At 38.0% G+C, this 17,874-nt stretch overlaps 1 protein-coding gene and 1 long non-coding RNA gene across 5 annotated transcripts; one reads left to right on the forward strand and one right to left on the reverse strand.

The window, feature by feature from the left end:
* Positions 1–3,054: 3,054 nt before the first annotated feature.
* Positions 3,055–10,236, reverse strand: LOC120720869. 2 transcript variants are annotated; one of them, XM_040010708.1, is made up of 19 exons: positions 10,149–10,236; positions 9,989–10,051; positions 8,812–9,067; positions 7,877–8,060; positions 7,651–7,795; positions 7,490–7,552; positions 7,271–7,394; positions 7,018–7,160; positions 6,774–6,836; positions 6,555–6,678; positions 6,303–6,445; positions 6,058–6,120; positions 5,839–5,962; positions 5,587–5,729; positions 5,351–5,413; positions 5,133–5,256; positions 4,884–5,026; positions 4,618–4,749; positions 3,055–4,502 (listed from the first exon to the last, which is right to left on the reverse strand). In XM_040010708.1, the coding sequence occupies exons 2-19, from the start codon at positions 10,029–10,031 to the stop codon at positions 4,444–4,446; spliced, it is 2,139 nt and encodes a 712-aa protein (XP_039866642.1). In that variant the 5' UTR covers positions 10,032–10,051; positions 10,149–10,236; the 3' UTR covers positions 3,055–4,443. The 2 variants fall into 2 exon arrangements, with proteins under 2 accessions (XP_039866642.1, XP_039866643.1); XM_040010709.1 differs by lacking the exons at positions 6,774–6,836; positions 7,018–7,160; positions 7,271–7,394 and having other exon boundaries at positions 9,989–10,172.
* A 5-nt stretch (positions 10,237–10,241) lies between these two features.
* On the forward strand, positions 10,242–16,430 carry LOC120720896. 3 transcript variants are annotated; one of them, XR_005693077.1, is made up of 4 exons: positions 10,242–10,353; positions 11,101–11,201; positions 11,691–11,832; positions 14,211–16,430. It is a non-coding gene; the product is annotated as an uncharacterized LOC120720896 (long non-coding RNA). The 3 variants fall into 3 exon arrangements; XR_005693078.1 differs by having other exon boundaries at positions 11,720–11,832; positions 14,211–16,429; XR_005693079.1 differs by lacking the exon at positions 11,691–11,832 and having other exon boundaries at positions 14,211–16,429.
* The last annotated feature ends 1,444 nt before the right edge of the window (positions 16,431–17,874 follow it).

Consider the following 17,874-nt stretch of genomic DNA (forward strand, 5'->3'; position numbering starts at 1 on the left):
TTTTTGAGTGGGCCTCTCCCATTTCTTGCCCACTGGGTATTGCCCCAGATGTTCCATGTGATGTTACACCTTTCCATTTGGGGACATTTTAACAGAGCTGACTAAGTTCACTTAGACAAGGCACACTTGATGCAACAGTTTTACCAGACTTGCAAGTACACCCCATGAGGAATTTCCTTGATCGGCTCAAATTTCCAATGGTTACCCAGAGTTTTCTTTTATTTGAAATTCTGATTCTGAATAGTGCTGTAGAAAAAATCCTGTTATTGCAACTACATTACTCAGTGTATTTATACTTACAGGCTGGTGTGATTTGCTCTCGGGCAGAGGGAGAAGCAGAGAGCTGTTGGGAACTAGTCCATCCTGTTTAGCCTAGTGTACATCATCTGAACATGAGTTTGACTGTATTGTTTAATTACTCAGTTTTTTCACACTTTTAGTTTACTTACTAATTAGTCTAATTACCTGTAGAATTACCTGATAGTTTCCTCCCCTTATTCAGGGTTTAGTAATCAACTTCAGTGTTTAATGTGACTTTTGTTTAATGCACTGTGTTGTGTGCCAGTGTTAAGTGGAGATGGAACAATATTCCTGATCTACAGAGACAAGATGAAGGTTTGACTACTGACCGGCTGCCTAGGTAGAGATACTGTCATTCTTTGTGTTGGAGTACCATCTTAATGCTTGTTTAAAATATATATTTGCATTTTTTTGTACAGCAAAATGTGGATAATTCACCTTCTTAATGGGATTGTAATGTGAGTGTCTGAATCCAGTTACCTTGACCTTTAGTCCTTATTTTTATTGTAATGGGTTTTCCCCCCCTTTTTTAGAAACCCCTGCCATAGCTAACCTTCATGTACCATAACCACGAATATAAAATAAAAATCCTTTCTTGCAACTCGGACTCCTGGATGTCAATGGTGCAATCCTGGGTTAAAATGGCTTATTGGTGTGTGGAGGGCAGATGGCTAGAATCCTTCAAGTTTATAGGAAGGCAACAACGGCTCAAATTACCTCCTGTTAACCAAGTTATGCAGAAGAGCATCTCTGTATCCACAACATGTTGAACCACACCAACTCCCACTCCTGAAGCATTTGAGTTGAATTTCCTTTTTTACTCTTACAGAGTATGTTTAACGGCACTGTTTTGTACTGTGTCTTTAATCTGTTGCAGGGAAGGTTGGAAATGACAGCATTTTTCTTGATGTTGTACATGAGACTAAATGCGATAATCAGCATATCTGAGAGGGTTTGTGTGGAAGAAATTAATGCCCATGAGCTTGAACAATTATAGCTATAAACAGATAAACAATCATTAGATTAATTTAAACACTGTCAATGTGAAGTCATCATTACACAAGAACAGCATTCTGCCCCTTATATGATCTTCTAAGGTTTATTTGCATTCATCCAGTGACTTACTGCCACCTTGTGGTCCCATTTGACTATTAAAAAACGGGTCGTTAGTGTGGTAAGTTTTGCAGGTGATTTGCAAAAGTTGCATTGTTTGCGAAACAGAGTTCATTTCAATATAAATGCTCATTCTGCTAAGAGCCATGCAGTATGAAGCAAGGTTGCAGAATAAGAGATGATATTCTGCTGCGTGTAACTCACCAACAGAACAAGCGCACTATGCTAGTTGTAATCAGAAAATCACATACATATAGACAGGAATAAATAAATGATTGTTTATTTATTTATTTTTAAATAAATAAATAGGCCATACGTCAAAAACATTAAACGTAGGCCTGCAGTTGCAGTCTGGAAGAGAGAATCGTTATAAATGGAAACACAACGACAGCAAACCATGCAACAATAATTTATCGTGTTCTGCAGCATTCTTACACACTTACATCCCTTACAGCCCCCTTACAGTTATTGTTTTCACTTTGCTTTTGAACTTTGTGTTTTGCTTTATTGGAATTACCGCTTTCAGCCAAATAACAGTTTTCAGTTCCATTCAGCCCCGTATGTCTGCACTTTTGTCCTCCACACACATTCTGCAGCCTCATGACTTGTGGAGATTATGTTATGGTATGTTACCTGGTGCCATTGTCAGTGGAACCAGGTAACTAGTCTTTACTGATGATGTGACTGCTGATACAAAGTAGCAGGATGAGCTGTCCAGTGTGCATGTTTATACTCTCTGCAGAGATTCATCCAAATCCTGAAAGATTAGGGCCATTTGTTTTTCTTTTGATTCTCATATTAAAAGTGGTCTTTGATGCTCTCTAAATTTTGCATGTATAATAAGTAAGTTGCTGGCAAGTAGTAAAATGTATTGATTGGCCAATATGTATGACCCCCCCAGATTACTGAATGTGTGTTTCATGCAGTGCAGTTGATACCAAGTAGTTGATGAAAGACAACACTGCAAGTGGGATTCAGTTTAGTAACAGAGCTGTCCCAGTTACTGGTGGAAGTACTGGTATTTTTGGTATAATGGTATAGTGTTGCACACTGTTGTGGCAAATCCACTTAGCCCGAAAAATGGGTCGGACATCAGTTATAGAAACGATAGTTTTTATATAGGACTTCAAAAAAAGGGTGTACAACACATAAAGTAACTGACATCAGAGCAAAATATAATGGCTTCCTGAAAACTTTTCTTTTCCTAGTTAAACATGAGTAACTTCCATCTCTATGAAGTATCTAATGAAAATACGTATTAAATGCTCTTTTTGACAGAAAATTTAATCTATAATTAACAGCTCTCACTAAACATGTGGCTAGCAATTAAATCATTTACAAAATAATCAAAATGCTGTTATGAAACAATAAACTGCAATAAAGGTACAACACACACCCAGTCCCTCTCCGCAAGTCTTAGTTTGTCTCACCTGAAGTGAGCAGAGCAGGAGAGAGTCCAGATATCAACATCAATGAGATATGTTAACTTTGGAGTCTCACAGTTATTAAAAGCAGTACATGTTACATTGGCAGATGGTGAAGGGCATAAAGTTTGGTCACAGAGTTTATCATGTATAAATACAAAGAAACACGAACATTAAATTAGACATCCAGTAAGATGCCACGCAGAGATTATTTTTGGGGGGGTTCCACATACAGAGGAGAGACATTTACTGTGACAATAATAAATGGATAAACAAATTGGCTGGGAATCAACACATCTTTATTCTCTACAAAATCTGATTTTATTGATTAATTTGTTACTCCTACTGCAGTTGTGCTCATCAGTAAAAACACACTAGGTAGGTCAGTGTATAGGTAAATCTTTCCACTATTAAAGAGTCACACCAGGACTTGTATAATGAACTCCATAAACCCAAGAACGAATATCAATGGATATTAGTGTTTCTGTAAAACCACCACTATTTTTTTTCCCCTTTTCTACAATTTCTTCTACAATTGCTTCTCCTGATGTATGTTGTATTTTGAGTCTTAAGGCACAGTGGTTGATGTCATCAGAGCCTGAAGACAACCATCACAGTTTTATGTTTTATAAAAAAGAAAATAATAAAAATACACCTACACAAATATAATAAGCTAAAGAAACATTTATATCATTCCTAAGACTCGATGATTGCTTTTTTTGCTTGTTTGTTTTACTTCTCCTTTAAATAACGATGTACCCGTAATAACATTCACTACAAAAGAAAAAATAATAAAAAATCGATTATGATAAAAATCTTAGTTTCAAGCTTAATCCTTACTCTTAGATAAGGAAATTAATCATACCAGTGTCATAACCTAAGGAGTAGAAAGGCTAATAAAGTAAAATATGATATCAACTATTAAAAAATTACAAATGCCTGCACATAAAGTAAGCTGAGTCAATATGTTTGATAAGCCGCCATAACATGAACATTATTAACAGTTGCAAAACTGACCAGTTATTTACCTCCAGGAGCGTCCGTGCATAATAATGCATGAAAATGACTTCAGAGCAATACAAACTTCAACCTTTTTGCTCTTTACGATGCAATAAATTAAAGCAAGTAAGTCATGTTAAATACATGACAGAATTAGAGTTGAGCAACCTCCAGGGTTAATATACCACATTAAACATTTTCTGGAAACATTGTGACATTTTCCTTAGTAAAGGGAAATGCAGCTTTGAGGCTGTCACATGAGTGGATGTCTGCAGATGCATTGCACACATACTCACGCAATGTGTGAGTATGTGTGCTGTCCATAAACATTATATGAGCTGGTACAGGCCCATATATCACAAAGAGAGACATATGTTTAATTTTTTTTTGTTGCTAGGCGGATGCCTGGCACCTGGCAATGTTCAGGTGTCTAAAATAAACTCTGAATGTACCTCTACCTGTATACTCATATTAAATCTCTGGGTGCTCTCTGTGGGACAGGCAGGTAATGGCGTAGCTTCTTTCAGAAGGAGGAGGAGTGCAACATGGAGCCATTTCAGGTGACACAACCTCGCAGAGCTGTAAGCCCCTGGTGATGAACCTGTACTCAAGGCCTCCTGCTGTTTCTGTTTAGAAGCGAGTCTTCAAACGATGCAGTTTCCCTGTCTTAGCATAACAAAGAAAAACAAACAATCACACTGAAGTTCACTTCAGTAAAATGCTATTGTTAAAATGACAAAAAAATATGAATCTGTAACACATGTTTAAAATAGTATCCCACCTGGGGCTCTGTGGTAGAAGCCAAGATTTCTTTGCAGCCAAAGAATGATGTTAAACATAGTATAAATAGCTACTGGTAATACCACCAACACAGTGAGAAAAATGCATAAACCCATGGCGAGATGTGAAACAGCTGTAGGGAGTAATGGAGAGTAATCAGAACATTAACAACACACTAAGACACTTTTATTTGGTCAGAATGACGGTGACACCCTTTATTGAAAAACAAACAAAAAATACAGATTATTCTGCGATGATGATTCATACCTTTTTGCTTTAAGGTGATGGTGACAAAGCTTGTTTGGTAGTCAGATTGCAGTTTACAGGTATAATTGTTTGACAGATCCTCCTCTGACACTTGTCTGAAGACTAGAGATGCTGTCATGTTGATTTCCTCTGTGCTGTTGACCCTGAAAATGATATGAACATGATCGAGGCAGCTCTAAAAGCAGAATTCAAAGCTGTGACAGATACAAAACATATCAATTATATAGAAACTGTGTGTGAAATATTTACCATGTATAATTATAGAAAACGGGCAGAGTGCTATTTGTCTCCACAAATGAATCGCCGCTTAACCAGAACAAGTCATCAATGTCTGAAGATGTGACTGCTTTACAATCAATCACCACTGTTGAATCTAGAAAAGCAGAGTTTACACAGATTTTATAACTGATTAACATTAAAGCTTTAGCCAAGAGTGTGAAGGTATGTGGATGTAGACAATAACTCACCTAAATCTACCTCAAATTCTTGGTTGTTCTTTGGTGAAATGATCACTGGCGGTATAAACGGTTCTATTAAAGAAGAACAAACATAAAAAAAAAAATCTAAAACCTTTCAAAAAGAACAAATAAAGTGTTTGAAAATAAAATGTTACAAAATTTGTTTTTATTACCACTTGGCTGTACATCAAGTTTCATCTACATATTTATTCATAAAAAGACTCAAAGTGTTCAACTGGCCATACCGTTTTGTTTTAGGGTGATGGTGACAAAGCTTGTTTCATAGTCAGATTGCAGTTTACAGGTATAATTGTTTGACAGATCCTCCTCTGACACTTGTCTGAAGACTAGAGATGCTGTCATGCTGATTTCCTCTGTGCTGTTGACCCTGAAAAGGACATGAACAACATGATTGAGGCAGCTCTAAAAGCAGAATTGATAGCTGCGGCGTTTGTATAAAGCATATCAGTTACATAATATGTGTGTGAAATATTTACCATGTATAATTAAAGAAAACGGGCAGACTGCTATTTGTCTCCACAAATGAATCGCCGCTTAACCAGAACAAGTCATCAGTGTCCGAAGACGTTACTGCTTTACAATCAATCACCACTGTTGAATCTAGAAAAAGCAGAGTTTACACAGATTTTATTAATGATTAACATTAAAGCTTTAGCCAAGAGTGTGAAGGCGTATGAATATAGACAATAACTCACCTAAATCTACATCAAATTCTTGGTTTTTCTTTGGTGAAATGATCATTGGTGGTATAAAAGTTTCTATTAAAAAAGAAACAACAAAAAAAAACAAAACGCCAAAATCTAAAACCTTTTGAAAAGCACACGTTAAAGTTTTTGAAAATAAAATGTCACTAAACTTGTTTTATTACCACTTGGTTGGACATCAAGTTTCATCGACATATTTATTTATAAAATGACTCAAAGTGTTCAACTGACCATACCGTTTTGTTTTAGGGTGATGGTGACAAAGCTTGTTTCATAGTCAGATTGCAGTTTACAGGTATAATTGTTTGACAGATCCTCCTCTGACACTTGTCTGAAGACTAGAGATGCTGTCATGCTGATTTCCTCTGTGCTGTTGACCCTGAAAAGGACATGAACAACATGATTGAGGCAGCTCTAAAAGCAGAATTGATAGCTGTGACGTTTGTATAAAGCATATCAGTTACATAATATGTGTGTGAAATATTTACCATGTATAATTAAAGAAAACGGGCAGACTGCTATTTGTCTCCACAAATGAATCGCCGCTTAACCAGAACAAGTCATCAGTGTCCGAAGACGTTACTGCTTTACAATCAATCACCACTGTTGAATCTAGAAAAAGCAGAGTTTACACAGATTTTATTAATGATTAACATTAAAGCTTTAGCCAAGAGTGTGAAGGCGTATGAATATAGACAATAACTCACCTAAATCTACATCAAATTCTTGGTTTTTCTTTGGTGAAATGATCATTGGTGGTATAAAAGTTTCTATTAAAAAAGAAACAACAAAAAAAACAAAACGCCAAAATCTAAAACCTTTTGAAAAGCACACGTTAAAGTTTTTGAAAATAAAATGTCACTAAACTTGTTTTATTACCACTTGGTTGGACATCAAGTTTCATCGACATATTTATTTATAAAATGACTCAAAGTGTTCAACTGACCATACCGTTTTGTTTTAGGGTGATGGTGACAAAGCTTGTTTCATAGTCAGATTGCAGTTTACAGGTATAATTTTTTGACAGATCCTCCTCTGACACTTGTCTGAAGACTAGAGATGCTGTCATGCTGATTTCCTCTGTGCTGTTGACCCTGAAAAGGACATGAACAACATGATTGAGGCAGCTCTAAAAGCAGAATTGATAGCTGCTGACGTTTGTATAAAGCATATCAGTTACATAATATGTGTGTGAAATATTTACCATGTATAATTAAAGAAAACGGGCAGAGTGCTATTTGTCTCCACAAATGAATCGCCGCTTAACCAGAACAAGTCATCAGTGTCCGAAGACATTACTGCTTTACAATCAATCACCACTGTTGAATCTAGAAAAAGCAGAGTTTACACAGATTTTATTAATGATTAACATTAAAGCTTTAGCCAAGAGTGTGAAGGTGTATGAATATAGACAATAACTCACCTAAATCTACATCAAATTCTTGGCTGTTCTCTGGTGAAATTATCACTGCTTTCTTAGTTATTTCTGCACAAATTTTTTAAAAAAAGAAAAAAGGCTGATATTTTGAAAAACACATATTAAAGTCTTTGAAAATAAAAATTTACAGAATGTGTTTTGCTTACCGCTTGGCTGTACATCAAGTTTCACCATAGAGGTCATGTTATATATTTGACCATCATACAGGTAAGACCAGGTGCAGGTATAGATGCCACTGTCCTCTTTTTTCACACTCGAGAAGTAGCCGTCTTTTGGAGATGGCTCGCCCTCCTACAACATAGCACATATGTTGTATATGGAAAAACAGTAAAACACTGCTTTGATCTCATTCACATAATCTGCTCTGTTTACCTTGTGACATGTAGTGCTGTTTCTGGTGATATTCCAGGTATCAAAGAGAATATTTTCATCATGGCAATATAAAGTGCAGGACTTATCTGTGTAACATGTTTTAGAGTCCTGGATCATTTTTCCAGACTCTTTGGACTCCACTGTGTATACTCTGAGGTTGATCCAGGAACGCCTGCTGGAATTACTGTCGAGAAAATAAAAAATATATAAAGTGTTTAATTTCTTTCTCTTTTTGAATCCATCAGTTCAATGTTGGATTAGTGCGATTCTTTACAATTCAGAGAAGATGAATCTGAATGACTTTAGTGATCCTCGCCATGCTGGTCATGTCCAGTGAAAACATACACCTGCTCTATTTTTGCCAGCTCCACAGTCTCCAAAGCAAGCATCATAGCAGGCCTCACTCCTATCTTGTAAAACCTTCCCCTTCACTCTTGCTGTTCTCCTTTTGTCACACATCACCTGACACTAGTCTCCACCCGCTCCACCCTTCCCGTGCTCTCTCCTTTCCCTCTCTTGTGCATTGTCTATAGCTCTGAATTGTTAACTCCAGGTATTTAAACTCATCCAAGTTCATGACCTCAACTCCCTGCATCTTTGCTTTGCAGATGTTAGCATTTACGACAACCTAGCATCCTCAGGTGTGCTTTTGGATTCTTCTAACCTCAGATGATTGTCACATAGATGTTTCACACCATAATGCAACCTGGTTCAGGACAAAGATAAAAATCGCTTTTCTGGTGCCGAAGGATGTTCAATAACAAGCTTTCAAAAATAACCACAAGATAAAAGTTGCTCTGGTATCCTGTAGTGTAGGAAATAGTACTTTATATCAGTGTGGGCACGACATCTATTCATAAATGAGGCCTGTGGCTTTGGTTGATGTCAGTCTTAGATAATTAAACCGTTAATGTGGGAATTGTATTAAATTTTACCGAAAAGAGCAGGAGTAATTCCCCTGATGGTTTACTGAAGCTCTGAGAATGACAAGGATTCTTCCATGAACCAGCACACCCATCTGCCTCTGCTCAGCTGATGTTGACATGTTGAAGAGTTTTATTTCATCCATGGTGTGATTGGTCCAGAACACCTCAGCATCTCCGTCACTGTACCCTCTGTAAGAAGGGCACTGCAGTACCGCCATCTCACCTGACTTGACATGTACTTCCTGGAAACTCAGTGGGCACACACCTGTCAATGACATTCGTAAAGACATATGAAAAAAAGCACCGTTGTAAACTAAAAGGATCAAATTTGTCCGATTAATCTAACTCCGGCTTCGCAGTGCAGTCACTACCAGTATTCTACTTTTAGCATGAGCTGATGTCACAGATATCTTTAAATGCCACATAACCACAGAGTGCAGGCAGCACAGCTAACAAACACATCATAAAGCAGGTGCAGACTCATCCTTGTGAATGTACAACTAACCGTTATCCTGTGCACTTTTCTGTTTCACTTTTCTTCTTTTCATTTTTTTTTTTTTTGTTCATCACCAGAGGGATAAGCCCCTTTTGATGTCATATGAGCATCACTGTGATTTGGTGGAGAAACATAAGGAAGGTTCTTACTAGCAGGTAGACACAGGCTACAGCTTCATTGCAGCTTAGTTTTACATGGTAGAGCTTAGCTAGCCACAAACGAAGCCAAGTCATTTAATGCTAGATATATTTGAACTCGTCTCCCTCTAGTGGAAGCAGGAACATATTCATTATAGGTTTTGAAGGAATAAAGAAAGTCATTTTAACATCTGACCTGTTTTTTTTTTTTTATTTAATTCTTTTTTGTGTTCAGTGAGTGTTATGTCTACTGCATTTTAGAGATATCTGTTGAACCAATCAGTTTAATCTTCAGTTCAGTATGTTGGTGTACAGTTCTGTACCACTTTCTTCCAAATGAGTCCAGTGCTTATATTCAGGCAAAATTATTAATTGTCCTTTTAAAGCTAGGTGGTAAAGTACACAGTAAACCTTAGCTGAGATATTAAGCCATCAAGTATGTGACCTCCTGTGCTGGAATTCTAGTTATATGACTGGCCTATTAAAGGAACAGATTTATATACCCTTTGCTTAAGTTCACTTCACCTATAAAATGTGAAGGTCTAAATCTTACCTGGCCAGAATAACAAAAGGACCAGAAGTATTTTCCCCTTCATATCGTCAGTCTGAGGAACACCTATGAAGACACATAGAGAAAGTGAAACTTTTCACTTCCCCAAGAAAGAAATAGTGACAAACATATCCACCCGAGGAAAAAAAAAAACCATAATCACGAGCGAAAATGAGATCCTCGAGGGTAAAACTCAGGGGCGTGCACAAATAAGAGATCGCAGGCGCGAGAGTGCCTACTGTGAGCTTGGCACTGTCAGGTGTCTGCCTGGGAGCAGAATGCTTCGCGCGAATCAACTGAGCCGTGTGGAGGGCGAGGCCTAAAGGAAGAGGTCCTAATGTGGTTGGTCACTTTGGTGGCCATTTCAGGTCAGTTCCTTTAATCCTGTCACACCCAGGCTGCAACAAAAACCTGTTTTAAACCGTATTTGTGCACCTTTTATGAAAATACAATTTGCAGAATTTATTATCAACAGTTATTATTTGCGGTGTAGCAGTGGATATACCGACAATTGTCCCTATGGTGAATGATTTGTGCGTGTGTGTGCGCGCGCGCGCGTGTGTTTTGTTCGAAACGTTAGACAGAGATATGATTCCACCCACATATCGCTTTGTTTGTAAGCACAGCTTGCCCGGATTGTGTGTTGTTTGTGTGTGTGTGTGTGTGTGTGTGTGTGTGTGTGTGTGTGTGTGAGAGAGAGAGAGAGAGAGAGAGAGAGCTTTACTTGGGACAAAGTGGCCATAAAGGGCTTTAGAACATGTGCAGCACCTAATATGTGTGAAGTGCAGAGTCCTGTATAGGTAATTAAATGGTTATGGGAAGTTTGAAAATTGTTCCAGAAACGTATTACTTTGAATGCATACAAAAACTGGACGTGGTCAGTCCCATGCAAACAAATCTGCAGTAGCAGCCTGGCCAGTGAATAAAGTTGCTTCACACTGACATGAATACTTTAAAAAATGCAGCTCTCAGTCCAGTAACACAGTGGTAATGCAACACTTTTTTTTCTTTTTCTTTCTTTTTCTTTCTTTTTTTTTTTTGCAGTGTTTGTGATTTGATAAGCTTTAGAACTAAGACTTTTTGACCCATCAGCTTTCATATCCTTTTACTTTCAGGACGTGAAAGTGACCTCTGCAGTAACATCCCTGCTTCTGCCAACTGGTTTTTGGTGGTTTTTTCCTTCGAAAACCAAAAGAATATGAAAATACCATCACAAGTAAGAGCAATAAATTCAGATAAGGATGCCTTTCAAATCATCTGTGATTAACAAATCACTAAAGATACAAAAAAAAAAAAATTATGCTTAGATGGGAACACTTAAAAAATAAGCTGGGTGGGAGATTGGGACAATAAGCAAACAAGAGCTACATCTCAGGGCTCAGTTACCATGTGAAATATTAAAGTTCATGATAGCACAGTTAGAAAAGGACTGACTTGTTTGGCAGGCTTGCAAAGAGAAAGCCTGTTCTCTCTAAGAAGAGCATGGCAACATGGCTTAGATTTAGAAAAACTGCATCTGAACAAACCACAAGATGTCTGGAGCAATGTCCCTTGCACAGGCAGGGCCAAAGTAGAGATGTTTGGCGTAACCAAATGCAGCATATCAGGACAAACCTGGAATAGTTCTTTCATAGCTGAGCACTCAAAGAGCTTTATACAGCATTCCCCATTCACCTATTCTCAAAGAAGCACCTTTTCTGTTTAGGTTACTTTCTAACATTCACCCTCCAACAGTTGCATAGGAGAGCAACTTCAGGATAACATCTTGCCCAAGCAGCCAGGGGCTGAATCACCAACCTTCTGATTAGTAGATCTCATCTGCTACACCTCCTGAGCTACAGCCATATGTAAGTTCACCACTGAAATGTTAAACTTGTATGAAAAACTGCAGACCCCCCTTCCCCTCCACGGGCTATTTTTAGGTCCTAAGGAAGGTTTAAAGTTAAGAATTGGATAAAGACATTGACCTCTTTAAAAAACATGTAGTTTCCTGAAACAACTTTAAAGCAAGTCTGTTTCAGGCAGTGTTTTACATCAGATAGAAAATGCAAGTTTCACTGAAATACATGAAAGTAGGGAGCACCTGTAACGTGTTGTGGCAGTGACCTGCATGCTGGGGAGGCAAGCTAGATTATTTCGAGACCATGAAGAAATGGTAGAAAGCCACAACAAAGGCAGTTTCCTATGGTGCATGATATTTTTCAAAGCAATTCTTACAGTGTTTTACACCTCCATCAAACCACACGTACACCACATTTGTCAGTTAGAAGAAGATGATGCTTTCCAGGCTCTCCTGTCTGTAACAGCATGTTTACACAGATACCTACAGATGGATTTGTTTTGGAATTGACTTGTGGAGGACATACGTTGGTCAGCTGTTCTTCCGAGTTAGAGGATCTTAAAAGGAAATTTGTATTTCCTTTCTGGAATGACTGATCACTGAACTTGAGCAATGATTCTCTGGTAAAAATGAGGAACTGGTTAATTTAGTCATGCAGTCCAACATCAGGCCATTTCTTGTCTAAGCTACATTTGTCATTGCTAGCACATTGGCCCTAAGCCAGAGAAAGATCCTACATATTTCCACATATGTATAACACCTTTATCTACTTTACATAAAGATGTGTGTGTGTTTGTGGTTTTATTTTTATATATCTATCGATCGACCGACCGACCGACCGACAGACAGACACACACACACACACACACACACATATATATATATATATATATATATATATATATATCTTCTAGGAGACAACTAGTCTTGAAAAGTTGTTACCCCTTAACTTTACATTTAGTTGTTTTTTTTAAATTACTTTTCATTTTGTCATGTCACTTTGTCACATCTAATAGCATAACAGATCTAACGAAGTGGATCTTACCTTAGATTTGAAAGAAGAAACGGTTTCTTTTTTTTAAACAGAAACCACAAGTTCCCAGAGTACTCTCAAATCAAATTTCAGAAGTCCCCATATGAAACGCACTAATAGTAGATCTGTTTATTCAAGAACATTATGAAGTCTATTAAGACGATCCCTAGTGATTCATCGATTTATTAAGTTTTAAGAAAAAAGACCAGATTCCTGAATAAAAAAAATCGATTTAAAGACCTGAAACCTTAAGAAAATGACAGTAATAGGTAAACTGTCCATATTCCTCAACATTTTGTTATGGGGTGGAAGTGGTTTTAATGTTTTATTTAGTGTGTTTTATTGGTTTGGTTTTATCGTATGGTTTTATGCATGTTTGTAGATATCTGTGAAGGTTCTCAGTCATCCAGGTCATCGTAGTCTAAGGAGCTTGGAAAGAAAAGCGTCTGGACTTCTTTAATTTGCTTGAAGTCGTTTCACCTCTCATCTGAGAAGCTTCTTCAGTTCTAAGGTCACACGAGCCAAGGTGTGAAAACGGGTGTTTGTCACAATCAGCCAAGGTTTCGAGTGAAACCTAGCCCCACCTATCATGTGATTTCCTGAAGCCAAAAGGCCCAGGATGTGAGTGGGCATTAAGGTGTCTGGGAAGGGATCTCAACACTGTATCATAGATGGCAGACAGTTGGTGTCGTAAACCGCTGCCTCTGTTCAAAGATGGTCATTCACAGTGGACATAGATGGCTTTTTTCATTCCTCTTTCAAACCATATTCTTTGTCCAAAATGTGAACATTGGCATCCTCGAAGGAGGGACCTTCGTCCTTTAGATGCAGATGGACAGCTGAGTCTTGTCCCGTGGAGGTGGCTCTTCTATGTTGTGCCATGCGTTTATGAAGTGGCTGTTTGGTCTGAGCATTCCTCGCTACACTGTACAGCATACACTATGCTGTTAAGTTTCTGTTTAGGAAAACTCATAAATCACATGACAGGGTGGGGCTAGGTTTCACAATGAGTTCACCCGAAACCTTGCATGATTGTGACCTACACTTGTTCTCACATCTTGGCTTGTGTGATTAGGTAGAGGTTCATTAGGTGGTCCTTTGTCCCTCTTGGTGGGTTACTCCCACAGAGCTTAAATCTGGGACTCTCCACCATTTCACTTTAGAACTGAAGAAGCTTCTCAGATGAGAGGTGAAAAGTCTTTAAGCAACTTAAAGAAGTCCAGACGCTTTTCTTTCCAAGCTCCTTAGACCATGTTTGTATATATTTTTGCATGCTTTTATTTTAAAAGGTTTTTATGTCCTACCCCATCTTAATCAAAGAAATCATCACATGTGCTCACTCTTTGTAAAAGATGGGAGGTGACGGCAGTCGGGCAGTCACAGAGCATGTGCAGAAGTGGCACAAGAATGAAGACAGCAGAGCTTCAACAGGAGCAACAGGATGGACAGGTCAGACCAGATGGATGCCAAGGGGACTTGTCCTGGAATTGTCTGTGGAACTGGTGTCAGATGTGGTGGAGGACTTGGACCCAGTGGCTCGTGCTATGCTCACACTCCTGGCTCCACAAAATTACCAACACAGCTTAAAATGAGAGGACTTGATTTTTCCGAGCTGACTCCAATAATTACTTCTTCCAAACCATCAACATGTCTATTAAACCCCATCCCTACAAGACTGCTCAAAGAAGTCATAGCATTAATTAATGGTATAACTCCTTTTTAAAATTTGATCAATTTATCTCTGTTAACAGGCTCCTTACTACAGGCATTTAACCTTTTTAAGCCCAACATAGAACCACCAGATCTCATCTTTAGATTTTTACATGCTGTAGTGCCATTTTTTTTGAGCATTTCAAGCTTCTATGCATCATTACAACTGTTATATCCTAAATCTTAATAATATGTATGCATTAAGTCCATAGTAACTAAATAAATTGCTAAAGAGTGCAATAAACTACAAAGAAACTGAAAATTGTTTTTGATTTTACACATTCTTCTACTCAAAATTGCAAATGCAAAAAAATGCACAGTGTCTTTAAATTTCATTTTTGAGATGCACTAATTTTTATTAACTGCAGCAAAACATGAAAATGGATATTATTGTGCACAATTTGCAAAAACAGCATGTGCATCAAAATAAACTATTTCCAACAGTGCAATCAAACCTAAGCATCCCAGGAACAATACAGAAAGAGGCACAAAGTCAAACATGACTTTCATTAGCAAATGAAATGAAAGTCAAACATGACTTTCATTTCCTGGAGAGGAAAAAAAGACAAACAACAAAAAAAACTACCTTTCCCATGAAAATGATGTCACTTCCTTTTTTCGCAGGTAATGACAGACATGTGATTGTTTGTGCTGACAACGTGATGTTGTTTATTCCAATGTAGGAAGTGCTATGAACAGCCCGATCAGATTGACAGAGCATGTGTCTGGATCATAATGTTTTTATTGTTGCATGTGCTTTTTATGCGATTTTGTCAAAGCCATTAGTAGTTGGAAACTGCAGCTTGGGACAGGTTGAATTCATGATACAGTGGCTTGCAAAAGTATTCGGCCCCCTTGAACCTTCCCACATTTTGTCACATTACAGCCACAAACATGAATCAATTTTATTGGAATTTTATGTGAAAGACCAACACAGAGTGGTGTACACGTGAAGAGTGGAACGAACTAACTATTTTCAAAGGCAGTTTATAAGGAGGTATCATAAGAAGGAACTGAGCGCGATTTACTAATATATAGAGTTCAATTCAAAGCTATTTGGTGATTGGACTCATATGGCTCAGCACAATGAGACTGAATCCCAGCAGTGACAGGAATTAGGGCAGGAGACCCTGGAATCTAGATGCTGGTGGTGGTCAAGATAAAGATGGAGGCTTGGATGGAGCTCTGAGATCCTTGTATGAGATGGAGTTTGGGTAAAGGTGGGTTGCACAAAGAATGGAGGCTGACTGGCTAGAAGAAGGCTGTCAGAAAGAAGACCCAGGAAAGCAGACAGATGAGAGCTTCCTTAGTGAACTTACGAATTAGGTTGATTTTCATGTGCAGGTGAAGCCTGTTACCGCTTTATTCCACGGTGAATCAAGCAGATAAAAGATTTGGAGTTCAACTTTCATTTGTTTACTTTACCCTGGAATTCTGAGCATGAAGTCCAAAGATGTGTTAATGCTGGATACACTAGAGTTGTGCATGAGACCACAAGAAATCAGTACATGAGCATGTGTTTTATGAGATAATAGTGGGATGTTCTTGCTTGTTTTGTTTTTGTCTTGGTTTGTTTTTGTTGTTGTTTTTTTTAGCAAAATGTGTGAGCATGCTTCTGAATTCATCGCGCTTCATTTTACTTCCACGGGCATATCAACTGTATGACAGGTCCCAGTGAAGATATTTTGGGGCTCATATTGTTCTGGAGCAAACACAGCAGTAGCATAATAAATAAAATCAATAGTATAATTTCAGCTTTTGATCAGCATCATGGACAACAACTGCAGTCAGAGGTGAGCAGAGATGGGCAGTAACGTGTTACTGTAATCTGATTACTTTTTTCTGGTAACGAGTAAGGTAAGGGATTACTATTGCAAAAACGGTAATTAGATTACCATTACTTTCCCGTAGGAACGCTGCGTTACTGCGTTACTAAAACCATGATTTTTTTTGCGAGAATGTCTCATGACAGCGAGTCCGACGTTCGTGACAACAGCTGTGTGCAGATCAACAGTGGATCATATATCGAGTGCGGGAGAGAGTATGAGCGTGCAGCGTTTAAAGCGTGGAAGTACTGACCTTATTTTGAGTTTGATTCCATAAAAAGTGACAAAAACATTAGTCTCCGTGATAAATGTTGGAGATGTGGGGGAGATGGAGCTAACCATTTCCACATCTTTTGGGACTGTAAAGATATTCGCCAGTATTGGTCTCTAATCCATGATCATTTACAAAATGTTTTTTCATTTGTTTTTCCTTCAACTTTTGAGACCATATTTTTGTGCAATGTACCAGTGGATAAACTGAATTCCAACGACAGAAGACTCCTGTATATCCTTCTGGCCGCAAGTAAAAAGCCTCTTACGAGAAGATGGCTTAAGCCTGAACCACCAACGATAGAAGACTGGATACATTCTGTACAAGAGATCTATACGATGGAAAAAGTGTCATTTTCTCTTAAACTTCAGAGGGATACCTTCTACGGAATATGGTCTAAATGGACAGACTATGTTAAGCATATGAGGTGTGATTTTGTGTATGATGTTACAACCCTGAGTACTACGTAAACTTACCTGCCCTGCTGCCACCTAACCCTAGTTTTTTTTTTGTTTGTTTGTTGTTGTTTTGTTTTTTTGGGGGGGGGGGGGTTGTTTTTGTTTTTTTGTTTTTTTTTTCTTCTTCTTTTCTTTTCTCTTCTTTTTCTGTCTTCTTTATTTTTTAATTATAAGTTAAAAGGTGACAGCAAAGAAAATGTAAAAAGGCAAACTACTGTTATGTTCAACAGCTGTCCCAATAAAAGAGATAATAATAAAAAAAAAAACATTAGTCTCCGTTGTGCGTGGGAAGAAAACTTCTTTTTACAGCGAAACCCCCCCCCCCCTAAACTTCCAAGCGAGCACCGAGTGCGCTACGACATAATGGGAAACTCACAGAGAAACTCGCGGATTCTTCCACTGACCGCCGCGGCACACCTGCACCAGGGTAAACCTCCGCCTAACCTCACTCCTGCTTTACAGGTGAAAATAGAGCAAAAGGACCGCTGAGTCTTTGACTTTATTTATTTTCTGCTGTGTTTTACTTGCATCTATTTGAAAGACTGAGTGTAAACACAAAAAAAAATTATGTGCTAGAATATGCAGAAAATAAGTTTAAATGTTAAACAAATGTCTTCCAGTCAGAGAATGTTGCATATAATTAAATTTTTGCTTGATGCATAAAGTTAAAAAGTTAAAACTAATAAAACAAGTTTAAAAAAGAGACTTTTCCATTTGATTACATTTTGTATAATGGATTATGCAGAAAAAG

The sequence above is a fragment of the Simochromis diagramma genome, unplaced genomic scaffold (genome assembly GCF_900408965.1).
Source record: "Simochromis diagramma unplaced genomic scaffold, fSimDia1.1 OVJJ01000603.1, whole genome shotgun sequence".
In the NCBI taxonomy this organism is placed as follows: domain Eukaryota; kingdom Metazoa; phylum Chordata; class Actinopteri; order Cichliformes; family Cichlidae; genus Simochromis; species Simochromis diagramma.

Coding starts and splice junctions, on each gene's coding strand:
- LOC120720869 (XM_040010708.1), bottom strand. CDS start 10,031: ATGAAGGGGAAAATACTTCTGGTCCTTTTGTTATTCTGGCCAG. Junction 6,679..6,773: donor AGAATTTGATGTAGATTTAG/GTGAGTTATTGT, acceptor TGCTTTTTCTAG/ATTCAACAGTGGTGATTGAT. Junction 6,446..6,554: donor GTTTTCTTTAATTATACATG/GTAAATATTTCA, acceptor TGTCCTTTTCAG/GGTCAACAGCACAGAGGAAA.